This window comes from Polypterus senegalus, chromosome 1, assembly GCF_016835505.1.
Source record: "Polypterus senegalus isolate Bchr_013 chromosome 1, ASM1683550v1, whole genome shotgun sequence".
Lineage (NCBI taxonomy): Eukaryota > Metazoa > Chordata > Cladistia > Polypteriformes > Polypteridae > Polypterus > Polypterus senegalus.
The window spans coordinates 177,013,258-177,032,212 of record NC_053154.1 but is presented as its reverse complement, the minus strand read 5'-3'; the positions used below and the strand labels follow the sequence as shown (position 1 = coordinate 177,032,212).

Genomic DNA, 18,955 nt, shown 5'->3' with positions numbered 1-18,955 from the left:
AGTGTCCCGGTTTTTGTAGCTTGTATATTTTGCCACCTAGTAATAAAAATGAAAGGTGGTGCCATGCCACCATCTGCTTTAGATGATGTAGGGTCTCCCTTTGATTGTGCAGTTTCAACTTGCACTGGGAATTTTTTTTTGTCCACATCACTGCAGATGTATCCAGTGATCCCATGTTGATATAATATATCGGCACTACAAGCCAGGGGAAACTTGAAGAGCTGAAAACCTGGCTAGTTTTAAGTTGAAGCTCACACTTACAACTGACTTTTGGACTTGCCTGACAAAGTTGTATTACAGGTGAAACTTGTGATAATACAGTTGGCAAGGATGTTAATGGTTTGTCTAAGAGGTTCCTGTTTCCCTGAAAATGTAATTATAACGTCTGAAGCTTTGTAGTTGCCAATTCACCTGCCCCTGTGGATGGCAATGTTGTAGTTACAGACTGATGTGTAGCGGTATGTTATACATTGTGTATATAATGTGTATATATTGTAGTTATCTGTTATTTTGAATTGCTAGAGAGCACTGTATAATAGAGAACTGGTCTGAGGTTAACCTGCTTTCTTGTTACTTTCTCAAAAATTAAGGTAAAGGTGTGTACAATTTGAAGTCTCCAGTTTTTAAAATTACTCTTAATTGTATTCTTGCTCTAAAGTTTTTTTATTGAAATTGGCTACACATTTAAGTTTTTGTCAAATGTGAACATTAAGCTTTGTTTTATCCTGCAAACCTGTTCTTCCCATGCAGCCACCTCAGCTTGGTCTAAAAACCAATCCACCTCCAATTCAGGAGAAGCCTGCCAAAAACAGCAAGAGACCGGCTCCAGCTAAAGAGGAACTACTTAAAATGACTGTATGTTAATTTCAAACCTCTGCCTTGCATTTCTGGTGTGGTTGAGAGGGTTGTCAACATTTTTCTTTTCAATTTTAGGAAGCAATTGTTACAGAATTCATGAATAACAAAACAATAAATGATGCTGTTGCTGGTCTCCGAGAGATGAAAGCTCCTAAACATTTTCTACCTGAGATGTTGAGCAAAATAATTCTGTGTTCGTTGGATCGCACTGATGATGATAAAGAACATGCCAGTACACTCATTCATTCTCTTCGACAAGAAGGATTAATCTCTGGTGAAAACTTCATGCAGGTATAATATGATGTTTAAATGACTGATGGTGAGAACACAATTGGTGGGGTGGGTGTCAATTTGTTTTCTCTATACTTCACATTGTCTCAAGGATATTTAATTTTTGTTAATTTTAATGTGTGTCATCTCTAAAACTATATACATTCAACATATTTTTTCTTTTTGTGGTTTAGGCTTTCTTAAATGTTCTGGACCAGTGTCCAAAGTTGGAGGTGGATATCCCACTTGTTAAATCCTATCTGGCCCAGTTTGCAGCCCGTGCTGTTATTGCAGAGCTTATAACAATAGCGGAGTTGGCACAGCCTCTGGAGAATGGTACCCATTTTCCCTTGTTCTTACTGTGTCTTCAGCAAACTGCAAAATTAAGGGATCGAGAGTGGCTCACTGAACTTTTTCAGCTAAGTAAGGTCAACATGCAGAAGATGTTGCCAGGTGAATATGCTTTGTTAAAATGTAACATTACAAATTAAAGATGTTTAATCTGTACTAATTTTTGGGTGGCATCTTTTCAATTTTAGAGATCGACCAGAACAAAGATCGTATGTTAGAAATCTTGGAAGGAAAAGGACTTAGTTTTCTGTTTCCACTTTTAAAGCTGGAGAAAGAGCTACTAAAACAGATTGAGGCAGACCCTTCTCCTCAGGCAATCTATAAGTGGATCAAAGATAACATTTCACCAAAGCTTCATACAGACAAGGGATTTGTCAATATTCTTATGACCAGGTCAGTAAGGAGTAAATTTATTTTTTTTAAATGTTCTAACTAGAGATTGAACAAGGGTGCCTTTTGAAAACCGTGGCATATGATAAATGTGTTGGACCTCTAAGTTTATTTTAACAAAGTCCATTTTGATATAATTGTGCCCTTTGTACTTTGGCTCCTTTAGTAGTTAGCTTGGTTTCCTTGCAGTCCACTTTTTACTCACTGATGAATAATGGGTGGGGGGGAGGAGACAACTTTTTTTAAGTGGTTGGTAGGTTAAGCAAGTGCTGTGTTTAAATTTTAACTGCATCTAAATTTCAAGACTTTGAATGTGGATATTTAAATTATGAATGATACCCAAGACCACATGGTCAGCCTAAGTACAAAATAAGCTATAGCTTTCGGATTTCAAACAGATTCTAGTATACTGCAACTGTGGTTGGAAATTTAAATCCTCTATCCCTTGAGCAAAGTACAGTGAGCACTGAGTGTTGCTTTAACAGAAAATGCTTCCAAGCTGTGAAGTACAAGGTTATAGGCTTGTAGCCAGCTGTGCTCCTTCCCGTTGGGAATGTAATATAGAAGGCTTACTACACTGAAAATGGGCTACTTTGGTCATTAGTTTCCTTATAGCCGCCCTTTTTTAGTTCCTCATTAGATCTTTTAAAACCAGTATAAACAAAGATTTATTTTTCATTCCAAATTGTAACTAGAATTTGGTAAACTTAAGTTGATCTGACAAAACCTTAGCCCTTCAGTGTCAAGTCTGTTAGCAATGTGAAGAAATAGATTCCTGTTGGACATTAATAATTTAAAAAAAAAAAGGTTGAGATTTATCTCTGAAATCTGCATTTTTGTGTACATTGTTGCTTAGACAAGTTCATGCTGAAAACCTTTGTCTTCTAATGCATATATTAGAAAAGCCAATTGTGTAAGACACTGATGCACTCTGTAGATTGATCATAAGACCTTTTTGGTTTAACATCTACTAGTTCTAGAATCCCTACTGTTTTGGAGTCTTAAGTGTACTATTTTCACAAATAAAACACTACTTTTCTATAGAAATATTCTGTATACACTTCAAAGAAAATGCAAACTAACACTGAATATTGTATATCGGAGATATGCTATATTCATTATTGATCTAGTAATGTGCTATTCGCAAGTTGACTAAATGAATTGTAGCAAAAGTACTTGCCTGCCTCATTCTTGGTTCTTTGTTAGCAAAAAGGTCCACTTGTACTCCTTGGGTAGTTCAATCGATTTTTAAGTCTTCTGTTGCACATCCAAGCTATTAATGTATGTGGGTGTCAGGCTCTGAATGAGCATTTATGAATCCTTGTTCCTCAGATGTTAATTTTTTTTTCTGTTTCGATCTTGATTGTAAGCAAAGCAAGACCAGCAAGTGTGCATAGGTCAAGGTCATTTACATTTTTAAATACAGACCATCAAATAAAATCAGTGGTGCCCAAGGACATGGAACATGCATAATTTGTCTCAAATCAAGTCTGCAAATGGCCACTTTTGAACAAAAAATTAGCTGGTACAAGTCTGGTTGATTTGCTTAATCACTAGTTTTTTAATTTGCTGTTTTGACCTTGTTATCAATTCCTGGTTCTTTAGGAAAATATTGAAACTATCTTCTTCAGGGTTCCAATCTCTATCATGTTATCAATGTATTGGTTCCCTGAATCTGCAGAGTTCATTGTACTTCATTTTTTGTAAACCTGCCACAAAGAAAAATAACTCATTTCTCTTTGGTAGTACTTTAAATACACCAGAAATAAGCAACTATAAATTGGTCCAGTATAATGTATTTTAAAATTTTAGTCTTGCAAATAAGTTACAAAGGTATATATGAAGAAAATAGATTTATACAGAGTTAAATTTCGTAAATGATTTGTTTTCGCATTCCATATTTTGTTTTGACAGCTTCTTGCAGTACATTTCTCATGAAATGAGTCTGCCGGAGGGGGATGACCAGTTAACTGCTCCTGCAAAGGAACAGCTAGACCAGGAGAAGCAGCTGCTACTTGCCTTCAAGCCCGTAATGCAGAAGTTTCTGCACGATCATGTTGACTTGCAGGTCAGTGCATTGTATGCACTGCAGGTTCACTGCAACAACAGTAGTTTTCCAAAAGGTAAGTGTAAATTTCAGTACAAGATATATTAAGTCTAGCTGTTTTCCTCTTTGTGAAGATGTTGAGTCCTGCTTTAATTTGTATGTCATTAGAGGAATTCATATTTTTGTAAAATGTAATTTTAGGCATGTTACTGCGGTTTTTTGTCAATTTTTATGATATGGAAATAATTGAAGAGGAAGCCTTCCTTGCATGGAAAGAAGATATCACTCAAGAGTTCCCTGGAAAAGGCAAAGCGTTATTTCAGGTAATATGGCTAACCTTTTAGGGAATCTTCTTTTAAAGGTTTGAAACATGGGTAATGTTCAGTATCTTAAATGGCATATAAAATGGAGTGGTGTAGTATCTTTCATCTTTTAAAATAGCCTGTTTTTAAAAACTAGGACTTTAGCATTTTGCCTGTAGGACAGCTTTTTAGATCTTTATTTGTGTGCATCCAGCCTTTTGAATCCTCTATAGTTTCCTGGGTTTCTGCTTTGCATCCTTAAATGGATTTGTTCTTTTTACAAGTCAGAGTTAAAACTAATGTTTATATAAATTGCTCAAAAGATTTATTTCATAGTAGAGCACGTTTAAGTCTTAAGGACATGGGCTGTGGGAGTGGAGCCGTCAATTTGGTATTTAGGGAACCACCTTTAGCAGCATTAACCCTAAACAAATGTTTCCTTTGACTGTTGATCAGAACTGCATTAGATTTAAGAGTTTAGGCCTATTCCTCAAAGAGTATCTCGGTCCATTTTATATATTTGTAATGTAGTACATGATCTCCTTTAATTAGTAGTGTTTAGGTCAGAATTTGGATTGTCCATTCTTAAAAGTGGAATTCTATTTAATCAATTCTCGCGAATCCTTTATTGGGGGATGTCATTCATCCATTTTGATGGCACTTATGAGAGTGCTTTGGTTCGTTGTCGTGTTGAAAGGTAAACCATTCTGCCCATTAACTTTCTGGCGGGGGGGGGGTAGTAGGTTTTCCTCAATTTGACAGTATTTTGCCCCATCCATTTTTCCTTCTATCCTAATGAGAGCCCCAGGCCCTGCGGCAGAGAAACACCCCTCACACAGGAGACTGCCACCTCCATGATTTATTGTAGGTATGGTGTATTGTGGATGGTGAGCTGCTTTGGATTTCTGCCTGGTATGCCATTTGGTATTAAGGCCAAATAGTTTGATTTTTTTTGGTCTCCTCTGACTATAAGACCTTTCTCCACTTGGCATCAGAATCTTCAAGGTGCATTCTGGCAAAGCTCAAAGGAGCCTTAACATGGCCTTTCTTGAGAAGTAGCTTTTTCCTTGCAACCCTCCCAAACAATGCACAATTGTGGAGCACTTGTGAAATTGTCACTTGCACACAGTGACCACTCTGCCGTAAAATCACCTTCAAAGTGGCCATTGACCTCTTGGTATCCTCTTTACCAGTTTCCTCCTTGCTCTTCCACCCAGTTTGGAGGGAGGGTCCTAGTAGTACCAAACACTTGCCACTTATTTATTTTGGACTTTACTGTGCTCCTTGAGATTGATTAAAACCTTTGAGGGTTTTTTTTTTTTGTATCCATCTCCTGCCTTATGTCTGTCCACAACTCTGTCCCTGAGATCTTTTGAAAGTGGCTTGCCACCCATAGTCGGTTGTTTGCTGTCAGTTGCACTACCAAGCAAGGGATCCTCCAGGAACAGCTGTTTTTATGTTTCACTAATCACACTGATTATAATTGATCACAGGTAGAAGCCAGTAACTATGGTCTGCAATGGAAATGGTGGTTTCTTACACCTGGTTGAGTTTACAAATGTTTAGGAGGGGGTGATCCTTTATTAATCTCCGTATTTGTTTTTTATTTTAATTTTTCTGAACTGTAGCTGTGATATCTTTAACTTGGATATTATAGATTACGTTAAGTAAAGCTGGAAAAAATATTGGTTTGTGTGTTTTCATTTAAGGCTGCAAAGCAAAAAAATGGGAATACAGGTAAAATTCTATTACAACGAATTGCCAGGGACCTAAAAAATTTCATAATGAAAATTTTGTAGTAATGAGATTCTGTATTTACTATAGTGCTGCTTTTGCGTTTAATTTTCAATTCCTTCTGTCTACAAGTTATGCTGAGATTTTTTTCTCAGCATTTCCTTGTGATGATACACTTTAAGGGTGCGAATGATGCCTAAATCTGATGGCTGAAGCACTGCTGTGCAATTGGGTGGGAGGAATTCAACGCAAATATTCCCTAAATGTGGAAGCATGGTGAGGGCAGCACAGTTATCAATCAGAAGTCGAATCATCCTTCATATTGTGAGGTTTCTGAACTCTTCTGGGATACTCCCCACACAACAGGAACGACGTACTGAAGTGCGCCCCAAAGTACGATTGCTGTGTCGTGGAAGATTGTTTATCCGGGGCAGGGCAACATCAGGCTCACATCTTTTCAATAGCTTATGTAAGATGCCAAGTTTCTACAACTTCACAATCAGTCTTTGCAGTGTCCAGTAAAGTAACTTGATTAGCATTTTATTAAACTAGGCAAAGTACCTGTATTGCTGCAGGTTTAAGTTGGAAGTAGAGTTCAGCTACCTTATTTGAAGCTTTGGTGGGTGCTTATAAAATTGTATTCTCGTTCCATTTAATGAGTTAAATAGAAGTGACATCTGCATGAAATATAGTGCAATCTAAAGAAATGGAATTTTTTTTTTTTTGGTCTGTCTTTAGGTAAATCAGTGGTTAACATGGTTGGAGACAGCAGAAGAGGAGGAATCAGAAGATGATTTGGATTAAAAAAAAAAATTGGAAAGCCTTAAACAGCACTAGTATTGCCGAGACTTAATTTTTCTTGACCCAGAAAACCACTGTGGGACCTTTTTGGTCTTTTTTAAAGGTCCCTGCTATGTTTAAGGTAGATTTGGCCAATTCTGTCTGAATTAGAATACAGTGTCTTAAGCATAGTCTACCATCAGATGTTTAGAACCCCCCCTTAATGTTTAGGAGACTTTATAATGTATTTAGCAGCATGCAATAAAATACATCTTCTGTTCTATATAGTGGCAGTAGATTGCAAGGACCGAAAATATATAAATATATATATATAAATCTTTCTATATATATTCTTTTTGCTGCCATGTAGGCTTGTTTTAAACTGAAAAGCAACACTGTAGAAATGCACTTTGCTCAGTGTAATACTTGAGTCGTTGCAATATTCTAAATATCCCTTGATTGTTACAAAGAATCCTCAACTGTAATCATCGGTTTTTGCCGTAACATTATAGTAATTTGCCTTTATTTCTACCTCCTAGTAATGGGCTTTGTTAAGTGTTTGGGTTGAATATCCTAAAGTAATAAAATTTAATGGCATCTTAAACTCCCTGGGCCAGCGGACAAGTTGGTGTAACTTGATTTACTAGCACAAAAGGTCAGATTGTGTGGTTAGCAAAAAGATCTTCCAAGTGGTTGTGGTGGATATATGGAAACCTGCCCCCTGCCATCTTATTTTGTGTTGAGCCCTTTCTAGTATTTGAATTGATCAAGTTTAGTTCACATTAACCCACCTTATTCCCAAGTACCCCTTATCTGTAACTAAAACGTTGTGATACTTGAACATATATATTATACAGTATATTCCATGCTGCATGTTCAGGGACTCTAATGACATCTCTGCCCATACAGTCTGATGTACAGCTTGTCAGCCTAGGAAGATGTGTATCAGAATGTTTTTTTTTAAACTTGTCTTTTAAATGGTGAATAAAAAAAATTAACAAACACTTCTGAGTATTTATTTTTTGCTCTATTAAAAGCCTGTGTATTGAATGTATTTTGGTATGCAAAAAATGCTAGGAAACCCTTTTTTAACTAAAACATTGACTTCAAATCTCCAACAAATGTAATGAGTTTTGCATATACCAATAAAGTGTTTTGTATATGTTTGGCCTTTGAGAAAACTTGAGTTATTACTTCTACTCCTGTAATGGCTTTTTAAGCCCGACGTTGGCTTTTCTAGAGGTATTAGTCCCAAGTTGATTAAGTGTCAGGCTCATGCTAAAGTAGGCCCTGACCAAAGTCAGTAGCTCTTGATTTTAGTCCTTTATTCTTGACAACATTATTTTAAAGAGAAAACAGTAAAGTTACTAAAGCACAATTCTGAGCACCTAGGAGAAATCTGTTACAGTATATAGGCTCTGGGATGCTGACCCTTAAAATTGAACATTAGTGTTTGTGGTCTTTATTTAAAAAATGTCAGGTGTTGAAAACATCTTTATGGTGCATACAAGTATAATCTAATTGTTTCTCTGGTAAAGCTTATGTGGGTTTCTGCCAGTAGGATCTGAATATTACAATTCCCAGACCTGTACTGTGAAAATCCCATTTATACAGGAAACTTTAATACTTGAGGCATTAAGTGGACACTTCATCTGGCTAGTACTGTATGTGTGTTCAGCTTCCTTTGGGTAAGCTGAAGTATCTGAGCAGTTGTAAAATGGTCGACTTCTACTTACTGTCATAATGTAGTGGTGATCGTTGGGTTAGGGTTGATTTCTGTGCGTTTTGACAAGTTATATAAATTGCATTTTAAAAATCTAGTCTACACAGTGTAAAAATGCCTGGCCAAAAAACTACTACTCCTTACTGTGAAGCTTCCAAGGTTTTCCCTTGGTTTGATCGCCCACAGGCATGGCTTCAACTATGTGAGGCCAAGCATCAGCATTTCAAGGTAGGTCATTTCCTACATGTAAGAAGGCCTCCTCACTTCTGCTGTTGTGCCAACATCTGTTTGGACACTCAGAATTAAATGGTATGTCCAGTTTTTGCTGGAAGTTTTGATTTGAGGCTTGACAGTTTTAAATATTCAAATGAAAGGGTGGCAAGATAATGTAGTGGAGTGTTAGGGCTGGTTTATAATTCACTCGAAATGCTTACACACTGCGTGTTCCTGACGTTCATTTGACACGTCCTCTGAGCACATCCTCCGATTAACACAATGCATGCACGGCTAGCAGTACCTGCAAACACATCGGGGGCGCAGTGTGTTTAAGTTGGAACATTAATGTCAGAGTCTGTTTACTATCAACATGTGACAGCAAGCCACTTTGCAGATCTTTCAGAGCTGATGTTTGTGCATTGTTTGAGGTACAGCAAATAGCAAATTAAATACTGACATATAAATGTGTTAGCAATACAAGCATTATTTTCCCCATTGTAATGACTTGATACAATTTAAAGGACTCGGATACCATCTTCTGTGCTTTTTTCCACAATAGCAACAATTTTTTGGGACACTGAAGGAAAAAAGTCTATTGTTAAAGTGGAAATTCCAACATTGATCTTGAAATTTCCACTTTAGTTTGTCAGACAGTTGTAAACCTCTTTTGTTAATCGCTATGTGCTTCTGGGGCTTCCTCCTGCGCTGTGCTGACAGCAGTGGCAGGCAGCAATTGCCACACACAAAACATTGTTTGACATCCTAGCTCTCTGGACATTTACAATTCTTAGATTTATACTTGATATCCCTTTCATGGATCCCTTTCAAGTTCAGGAAACTTAAGGCAGCATCACAAAGTCCTGTGGGATGTAGGGTATTGTTATGCTAAGTTGACCCTACCGTATGTATGGTGCCCCACTCAGGAATTGTCCCTGCCTCGCACACAATGCCTGCTGGTATTTGGGATCTACCCTGAATGGATGGCATAATTAAACATGTATAATGAAGATTTTTCCAAAGTTTCGAATATTCTGTGTCTTAAGTTTATAGCTAGTTTTACTTTCACAAAAATGTTAATCATGTGGTGATTGGTTATGTGAAGAAAGAAAAAGGAAGGTTAGGAACTGGGGGTTTGGTTCATTTGCCTGAGACAGCACTCCTGCAGTAAAGAAAGGCCTCTCAGAAGATCATCCATTGAATTCTGTGTTTGTGTCTCTGACCACCAGATCACTAACCCTGCATTTACACAATATTTCAGTTAAACCTGTGCTATACCCATTCATACATCCAGCTTTTTGGAGCCTTGTCACACCTGCCATAAAGGTTCTCTACACTGAACATACACCTGGGGACTCCTTGCTCCCACATGTTTAATACATACTTGAATGCTTTTCATCATGAAAATACCAAGTAGCATTCCAAATGTTCAGAGAGCAGAAATATCTTAAAGTGAATGTATTCGGTGTGGCAATCACTCTCAGTGCAAGAGAGGAAGTCGGTTTAAGAAGCGCGTAGCGATTAACAACTGGGTCGAGGAACACAATACAAAGCATTTAATGTACTACATTAGCTTATGAAGGGGTTTGATAAAATCTAGTAAATTAAACATTGATTTTAAGATGAAGTTTACGACATGGCAATGTTAAACTAGAGAAAAACGAGTTTATATTGGAAATGTTGAATGTCAAAAAGCTTGACGTAAATGGTGCAATTAAAGTGGATTCTCTATGGGCCTAATACAGGTAAGTAGTTATCTCAAGTTGCCTGATGCTAGTCAATTTCTCAAATGTTATTTACTTTTAATCACACACAAATTTAAAGTACAGCTGATTTTTCTCCAAATATTGGTACAATACAAAATTCAGCTTTTGAAAGTTGCCTTTTGTACAGATATGCAGAAAATTGACAATTAAAATTCTTATAAAGTCCATTCACTCTTCAGCAGGAAGTCCTTTCAGCCCCTTCTGCTTTTTCATGGCAGGCTGGTGTTTCAGAACACGTCGGGTGAGATTTCATATCTTTGCAGCAGGGCAGGACATTTGCATTCATGCATGATTGTTGATGCTGAAGAAATTATGTAGAACCTGCGGACAAAGTAGATGGGTGACTAGTTTAAAGAGAACTTGCTTGGCATTAATCAAATCTCGCAGACATTACCAGTTTGGCAGACACAATTTGAGACATTTCCAGCTTTTGTGGTGGACCCCTTTTCATTTTGTCAGGTATTTAGGTGATAGCCAATTGAATAAATCAATCGCTTTGTTCTATTCTCAATGGAAGTTACTTACAATTTAATGTGTTTTAGTTACATAAATTGAACAAAAATGACCAGCATGACTGCTGACATTTTTCAGTTCAAGAACTTTAATGGAGGTGTGTTTTATTTATTTTAATTGATCTGCTTTGCTAACAACTACCAGGATATTCGATAGAAATGCACAGTTTAATAGCAAGCATTTGAATAAAACCAGATAGCACTAAACCAGTTACCCCTCTCCTCTTCCTTTCCCCATTTAGAGAGAGCCGTGTTGCAGAAGTGATCTTTAGGCTTGCATGATTTCTAATTCCAGTTTATTAGCTATCTTGCTCACAGTAGCTCACAAGCTTTGTCAGCTAAGCCTGAGTTCATCTTGTGCTCTCTGCGGCAGACTTTGATCCTGGAGTTTGCTTATGTTTTGTATTTTTCTTTTTATCCCAGTCAAGATCTGACATCTGCATACAGATGTGCTTCCAACACTGGCCCATTTATTTGCTCTGCTGCGTGTGTGCTGGTGTGTCCTCTGGCAATTTTTATTCCCATTAGATTTGAAGAGGCATTTGTACAATGCCTCTTGGTTCCCAAGTTCTTAAGGACCTCTGAAAATCGGTCAGCCATTTCACCTTGAACTGATCTCCTTGTTTAATTAGCTGGTGTTTTAGTTTTTCCTTCTCCTATTCTGTATTCAAAACTGTAGTGAGATTTACATTTAAAGTACATTTAGAAATATCTAAAGTTTTGCCTTAGCACCTCCTCTTCCATCATTTTCCTCTGTGTTAGCTTTGAAGAAAGACACCAGGACAGACAACACCGATTGGTGAAAGGTGGCAGCTATTTGAGTGCCAGACCCACTAGCGTGCCTTTAGTAGGTAATGGCCAGGTAAACTGGAATGAACATCGAGATGATAAAAATATCAAAGTATCTCCACGTAACATACACTACTACTGGTCCATGCCTACTAAGAATAAATGTTTGTTTTTGTAAACACAAAGGAGAAAATAACAGCTTGTTTAATGAAGTCAGGACTGCAATTTAAAGCTGGTTGGGATAACAACCTGCATCCGCGATGGTCCTGCAGGACTGTACTTGGGAAACACTGGCCTATAAGATGAAAGCATTAAATTCCTCTACCGTGGTAGCCTTCCTAACCAACTCTTAATGTTTTCTGCCCTTTTCAGATCTTTGAAGGTGCCAGGCAGGAAACTCTGCTGATGCTTTCCACTGTAAAAAAAAATCAGTACACAAGTGACATCTTGCTTTGTGGTTAATGCCCCACCCGAAAGTACCTTGTATACTGCACTTAAATCAATGGAAACCTTACCTTGTCAAAAGATCAACTGGACAAAACCTGACCTTCCAGTTTTAGACATCTGCACACATTGTGTATTTTTTCCCTCTGCTCTTTTGGCTTCTTCATTTACTGTTTGGGTATTTATTTGACCCTTTTTTAAAGCCTTAAATCCTCCAACTACTATCACAGTTTTAGCAGCATTAAGGCATCTTGATCATCTTAGAAATCACTTCCCTAGAAATTCTGTACCAGATTAGGAATTAATTCAAATGAATGATGAACGTATGTAGTTCTTGGATTAGCTGTATACAGTAAGTGCCTGGTTTCCTTTATCCCCTACCATTAAACACTGGACTAAATGAAGATTCTTAATAGTAAGGTTTCTCTGGAACAATAAATGGCCTCCAATTAGGCATTTTACTCAGTCACTGGAACAAACAATGTCCGTACTAGACCTGAAGATATACTAATGGTGTTATGTTCTGCTCCTGATTTGATGCTGCCTTATTCCTCTATAAATTCCCCATCGTGGTTTAAAACTTCTAATTTTTCTTTATCCTCTTAACCTCCATCCCATCCTCTCAATAGCTTTGCCAAGTCACTGTACCCTCTCCTCAATGTCAGTGGCAGCAATGTACAATAGGCATCCTATGGAGCCTTGCTGTTCAATGTGTCTGCCATTGCTTCCTCCTTCCAGGAACCCCTCTTTCCTGGAGATTAATTTTGAAGAACATTTGCGTCTCGTCCAGGACCAGATGATATTTGCCCTCAAGTAGGTTATCGAGTACATATATAAACCCTTGACATGTATTTTTAGGATGTCACTGAGCACTGGGGAAATACCAAAGAACTGGAAAATGGCTCTTACCATGCCATTGTATAAGAAGGGTGACTGGGCAGATCAAGCAACTATAGACCAGTAAGCTTGACATGCATCACAGGAAAATTCAATGTAAAGAATTAATAAGGATAAGATTGAGCAACACATGGCAAGAACAGGAGCTGTACTGAGCGGTCAAGGTTAAGATTCATAAGAGGGAAGTCATGTTTTTCCAACATGCAGGATTTCTATGGGGCAGCAACAAAAGGATATGATCAAAGTGGAGCGTATGATATAATTTATCTTGCCTTTCAGATTGCATTTGATATGGTGCTTCATGAGAGGTTGGGTATCAAACTAAAAGAATTTGAAATTCAAGATGATGTTTTTAGTTGGGTGCAGAATTGGCTCAGACACAGGAAGCAGAGGGTGATGGTGCGAGGAACCTCATCAGAACTGGCCGATGTTATGAGTGGTGTTCGCTGCTATTTTTAATATAAATAAATGATTTAGATAGGAATATAAGTAACAAGCTGGGTGGATTAGCTAATAATTTGGAATCCGTTATATAATTGCAGAAGGACTTGAACACAATACAGGCTTGGGCAGATTTGTGGCAGATGAAATTTAATGTCAGCAAATGTAAAGTATTACACATAGAAAGTAAAAATGTTAGGTTTGAATACACAATGAATGGTTGGAAAATCGAGAGTACACCTTATGAGAAGGATTTAGGAGTCATAGTGGACTCTAGGCTATCCATTAAGCTAGCCATTAAGAAGGCTAACAGAATGTTAGGATATATAGCACGATGTGAAGTCCAAGGAGGTCATGCTCAAGCTTTATAATGCACTGGTGAGGCCTCATCTTGACTACTGTGTGCAGTTTTGGTCTCCAGACTACAAAAAGGACATAGCAGCGCTAGAAAAGGTCCAGAGAAGAGCGACTAGGCTGATTCCAGGGCTACAGGGGATGAATTTTAAGAAAGGATTAAAGCAGTTCCCATTTCATGAAACCCCCAACACAGCTGTTGAGGTGATGGTGCTTCCAGAGGATAGGCAATTAGTACATGCTGTATACTTCAGGAAAAGAAGTTTGATATGGCAGGAATTAGAATGTTGAGTTGGATGTGCGGAGTTCCAACAAAGGATAGAATCAGGAATGAGATGATCTAAGGAACAACAAAAGTGGTAGAGATGTCAAAGAATGTACATTGAACTGGCATGAACAGGTGATGAGGAGAGACAATGAATACTCAGGCAAAAGAGTGCTGCTCCCATTCCAAAAATGTCAGTTGCATACAACACACTGCCGCCTTGTAAGACAAGTACTTACAAAGAAAGTACTTTTTTTTATAGCCACTGCTTATGTATTTAAAATTACAATATTCACAAAATCTTTTGAATTTTGCCACACTACCACCTGTGCCCAGTTTGAGGCACTAATCTGGATGTCAAATAGACAGATTTTCTGTAAATTACCTGTCTGAGGGTTTTGGAGGCTCTTCAGTGTCATCATCGAGCACAGAAAAGCACATGGGCTCTTCTTCCTGATCAAGACAGAATGAATAAAATGTTAATGGTGAGGAAAAAAACACATTGTTACCCACTTGCCCAGTTGACATAGGTCACATTTTCTGACTGGCAATGTGCCTCCTATTCTATGGTCTTTAACAGCCATATTGTAGTGCCACTGCTCTAATTCCAAGCCTTTTTCCTGCCCACAGAAAGATATCTAAGATACTGGGAGCCTTGGGAAGATTCATTTGATAGTTGCAAACTCAGCTATGGAATGTCCATAAGTGGGTGGGCAGCCAGCTGACTGTGGTCACCAGGACTGTCTGACTTTGTCCTTTATAACTGAGCGTGGACTCCCCAGAATTTTATTTTCTCCAGGGATCCAACTGTCTGGAGTTTTTATCTTACTCTTCCCCATTGTCTTAGTTTAACAGCTATGTTAATGGACAGGTTTTCTTAAGCCTAATTTATATTAATACTAGGGGGCTCTGCCCCCTGCTCGCTTCGCTCGCCAACCCCTGTGTTTGGTTAATCGGATAAACAATTTTAAAAGCTTTTTTTTTTCTTTGGAATTGTTTCAATTTCATTATTTGCATTTTTACTTGAAAACTTCATTAAAAACAATATTTGGAATTACCTTTTCTTCAAGATCGCATTGAATTTTGATTCTGTTTTTGGAGACACATGGGGACAGTGCAACGTATAACTGCCTGTGAGTGACTATTGTTTCTGTTTCTCTAATAAATAATCCGACTTTTTCTAATGTTTGTCCCTATGATTTGTTAATTGTCATAGCAAATGCTATTCTCACGGGAAACTGTGAACATTTTAATACGAATGGCATATCAAGATCTCCTTTGGTGTCTAATGTTATTCGCAGAATATATACATTAACTTTCTTGTCACCTGTTAAAATTTGCATCGCTTCTCTCTGATCATAAATAGACACCTGATCGAATTGTGTTTTCTTTGAAATTCAACTTGCTGTTGCTTTAACTGTTGTGAGACCACAGATTCTCATAGCGTATGGTCCATTATTGTGTAAATCTATGTTTTGTGCATTGAATGATTTGAATGCGAAAAGACTTTGTTTTCTGCTCTTTTCCTTTTATTTCTGACCTTGCTTTGTCCTGTTATTTTTTCAATTACACCTGGTCCTGATGATTAATTTCCTTTTGTTTGCGCTAATTTTCTTTCTTTTCTTTGATACTGTAGCGACTGACATGATAAAGTGTCACAAAAGTTTTACTTGAACAATCGCCGACTTCGTAACCCCAAACACAACTTTCTAGCACCTTCTCCAACTCCTCATCCCCCAGGTCTCGATTTACCGGCATCAATCAATACCCTGCTATCAGTCTTCCGTGCTGTACTCCGCCCTCCCTCAATCGGACCTAACAGTCACATAAAACAAAAAAGGCTCCAACCTGGCTGGGACGCTACAATACTTTCGAATTGTATTGCTTTTATATTCTGTACCTTTCTCTGCATGTGTATCGTGACATCGTTTGTTTGAGCCTTTTGAATTCCACTGTTTTCATATCTGCCTTTTTTTCTCTCCAACGCTTTTGGGTCTCTTTTCTCCATGCTGCTCTTTCTTCTTTGCTTAGTCGTTGATGTTTCATCTAGAACGTATTGCCCTTATACGCTTTATATGTGCTGAGAGCACAGGATCTGTGTGTGCGCTATGTGCCTTTACACGACTGAGTGTTTGCTGGCCGTGCTTTTATTTTATATTGTTTGCGTCTCGCGGGTCTTTTAAGTGTCTTCCGAGAACTTCCGAGAAGATCATGTCTTGTCGCCCTGCTTTTCCTTTCCAGGATTTTTTTTTTATAATAGAGAGAAATTAATATAATTTATATAATAATAGTATTCCTAAGAAACGTAATGAATTGCTTCATGAGGCAGAAGTAAATAATAAACAAGAATAGCTGCATCACCTCCATCCATCCATCCATCCATCCATCTATTATCCAACCCGCTATATCCTAACTACAGGGTCACGGAGGTCAGCTGGAGCCAATCTCAGCCAACACAGGGCACAAGGCAGGAAACAAACCCTGGGCAGGGTGCCAGCCCACCACAGGTCGCACACACACACACACCCACCCACATTCCAAGCACACACTAGGGACAATTTAGAAGCGCCAATGCACTTAACCTGCATGTCTTTGGACTGTGGGAAGACACCGGAGTACCATAGTTGCATCAGATATTTGAAATATTAAAATGTGTACTTCAATGTAAATATTTAAAGTCTACGTATTCTCAGTTGTAATAGACATTTGTCATTTTTCCTCCTTTGACAGAGGTCCAAAGTGGTTTAGCTCTCTAGTAAAGGATCAGATATCAAAAATAATATCATAGTCATAGTCATTGGCCTTGAAATAGCCTAAAATGATACTAGATGCATGTACTTGTATTTTGTCACTTTTAACCTTCTGGAAGGGCTCTTACAGGTCTAGGACCACCAAATATCATATTCATGATCAGCAATCTCGACATAGCATAAAATAACCCCCTACATGCCTGTATTACCAATTCCCATTTTTGTAAAGTTTTGTGAAAAAGACTAACTTTGACCCCTCATATCCCATTAGGGGGTGAACCTCTGGGTCACTTGATGTGTCATGCAAGTACTTCTGACCATTTTTGCTGAAGACACCTGTTAGTTTACTCTTTATCACTGGTGTCATTTCTTGCACAAAATATTGTCCTATAATGACCTAAAATTAAGGTCATTTTGGGCCTAGAGCAGTGGTTCTCAGTTTTGGTTCTGGGGACCCCCTGTGGCTGCAGGTTTTTTTTCCAACCAACCTCAGTTTTTCATTGGACTCCTAGCCTAATTAATGAGTCATTATTTCCCAGTTTCTATATTTTGGAGTCAATGTAGAAATTACAAAATTAAGTTTGGTAGATTTTTACTAAAATGTACTAATATATTCATATTGGGAATACGTAGTTAGTTTTTTTTTTTTTTAAGCTGTTAACAGTATTTTCATATTTATTTTCACAATGTTTTTCCAGGTGTCCTGGTTATTTAATTGATTATTTGCTAATTAGCGAGTCTGACTCTGAAATAGTTGAAGCTTTCTTCATCTTGGGTGTCTGCTCTGCTACTTGTTAATTGTCACTGTTAGGGTTAAATGAAAGGAGCAAAATACTCAAACATTATGAAACAGAAGAAGTTTAGAACCACCAGGACTCTTTCTAGAGCTGGTCAGCCAGCCAAACTGAGTAACTGGGTAAGAAGGGTCTTGATCAGGAAAGTGTTAAAGAACTTAATGGTCACTATAACAGAGATTAAGGAGTTCTCTACTGAGATGGTACAACCTGTAAGAAGAATGACCATCTCAGCAACACTCTATCAACCAGGCATTTATGGTAGAGTGGCTAGACAGAGACCACTCGTGAGTAAAAGGCATATGACAGTTTAAAAGACTATGACAGCATGAGGGAAAAGATGTAACTCTGTGGACAGAACTCCAAGAACTGTGTTGGGTGAAGTCCAGGTTCTCTTTATCACCTGCTTAAAACCAGTTCTATACTGAAGCATACTATGGACATTCTTCTCTGTGGCAGGGGCAGGAAGACAGGTTAGAACTGAGGGAACCCTGAAAAAAAATCTTCTCTGGAGTGCAATGGTTCACTGTCAACACAACAATGACCTGAAGCATACAGCCAAGACAATGCCGGAATTTCTTTAAGACAAGCTACTGACTATCCTTGTGTGACTTAGCCAAATCCCAGACTTACACCCCCTAAAAGTTCTCCAGAGAGATCTGAAGATGGCAATTTACAGATGCTTCCTATCCTATGTAACGAAGCATGAGAGAATCAGCTAGGAAGAATAGGATAAACTGCCAAAATCCAAAGTTTGGAAAGATTTACCCATGAAGAGTGTCATTACTTCCAAATGGGCTTCTACAAAGTACTGAATTAAGAGGTTATATACTTACTATATGTGAATGAAATACTTCAATTTTTGATCTTTACTAAGCAAATTTTCAAACCTTTCTTAAAATATATCTTCACTTTATCATTATGGGTTAATGATTGGGCATGAAATCCTTAAAGGTGTTAGAACATGATTGGCCACTGGAGAACACTAGCCTGGTGTCTCTGTTGCAAATACAGAGCTGGGGCCTCAGGTATAAATGGTGCGTACATACAAAAATGTTGTATGCCCATTTCCAAGCTCACATTTCAATGTATAAAAACTAAATTTGCCATCACACCAGCCCCTGCCTTGTATATGCACATTTTCTGCTTGCAGTGCTACTGTTCCTGTGCGGTTTCCCTTTTGTTTTTTAGATTCACATCCCTGAAACGGCTTTATGAAATACACTGAAATTAACAACATATCTTTTATAAATTGAAGACATCTGATTGTAATCA

General features: G+C 37.9%; 2 protein-coding genes across 2 annotated transcripts in view; one reads left to right on the top strand and one right to left on the bottom strand.

Moving 5' to 3' along the window:
* LOC120538634 (eukaryotic translation initiation factor 4 gamma 2-like) overlaps positions 1-7,736 on the top strand; it is a 76,045-nt gene extending 68,309 nt beyond the window's left edge. Inside the window, exons 16-22 of the mRNA XM_039768051.1 lie at positions 751-855; positions 934-1,149; positions 1,323-1,581; positions 1,668-1,872; positions 3,784-3,992; positions 4,118-4,239; positions 6,691-7,736. Of these exons, the coding sequence (XP_039623985.1) occupies positions 751-855; positions 934-1,149; positions 1,323-1,581; positions 1,668-1,872; positions 3,784-3,992; positions 4,118-4,239; positions 6,691-6,756 (1,182 nt within the window). The 3' untranslated portion in view covers positions 6,757-7,736. The remainder of the gene's footprint in view (positions 1-750; positions 856-933; positions 1,150-1,322; positions 1,582-1,667; positions 1,873-3,783; positions 3,993-4,117; positions 4,240-6,690) is intronic.
* A 2,923-nt stretch (positions 7,737-10,659) lies between these two features.
* LOC120538546 (golgin subfamily A member 6-like protein 1) overlaps positions 10,660-18,955 on the bottom strand; it is a 48,240-nt gene continuing 39,944 nt past the window's right edge. The window contains exons 7-8 of the mRNA XM_039767971.1: positions 14,522-14,589; positions 10,660-10,755 (exon numbers count right to left, since the gene is read on the bottom strand). Of these exons, the coding sequence (XP_039623905.1) occupies positions 10,662-10,755; positions 14,522-14,589 (162 nt within the window). The 3' untranslated portion in view covers positions 10,660-10,661. The remainder of the gene's footprint in view (positions 10,756-14,521; positions 14,590-18,955) is intronic.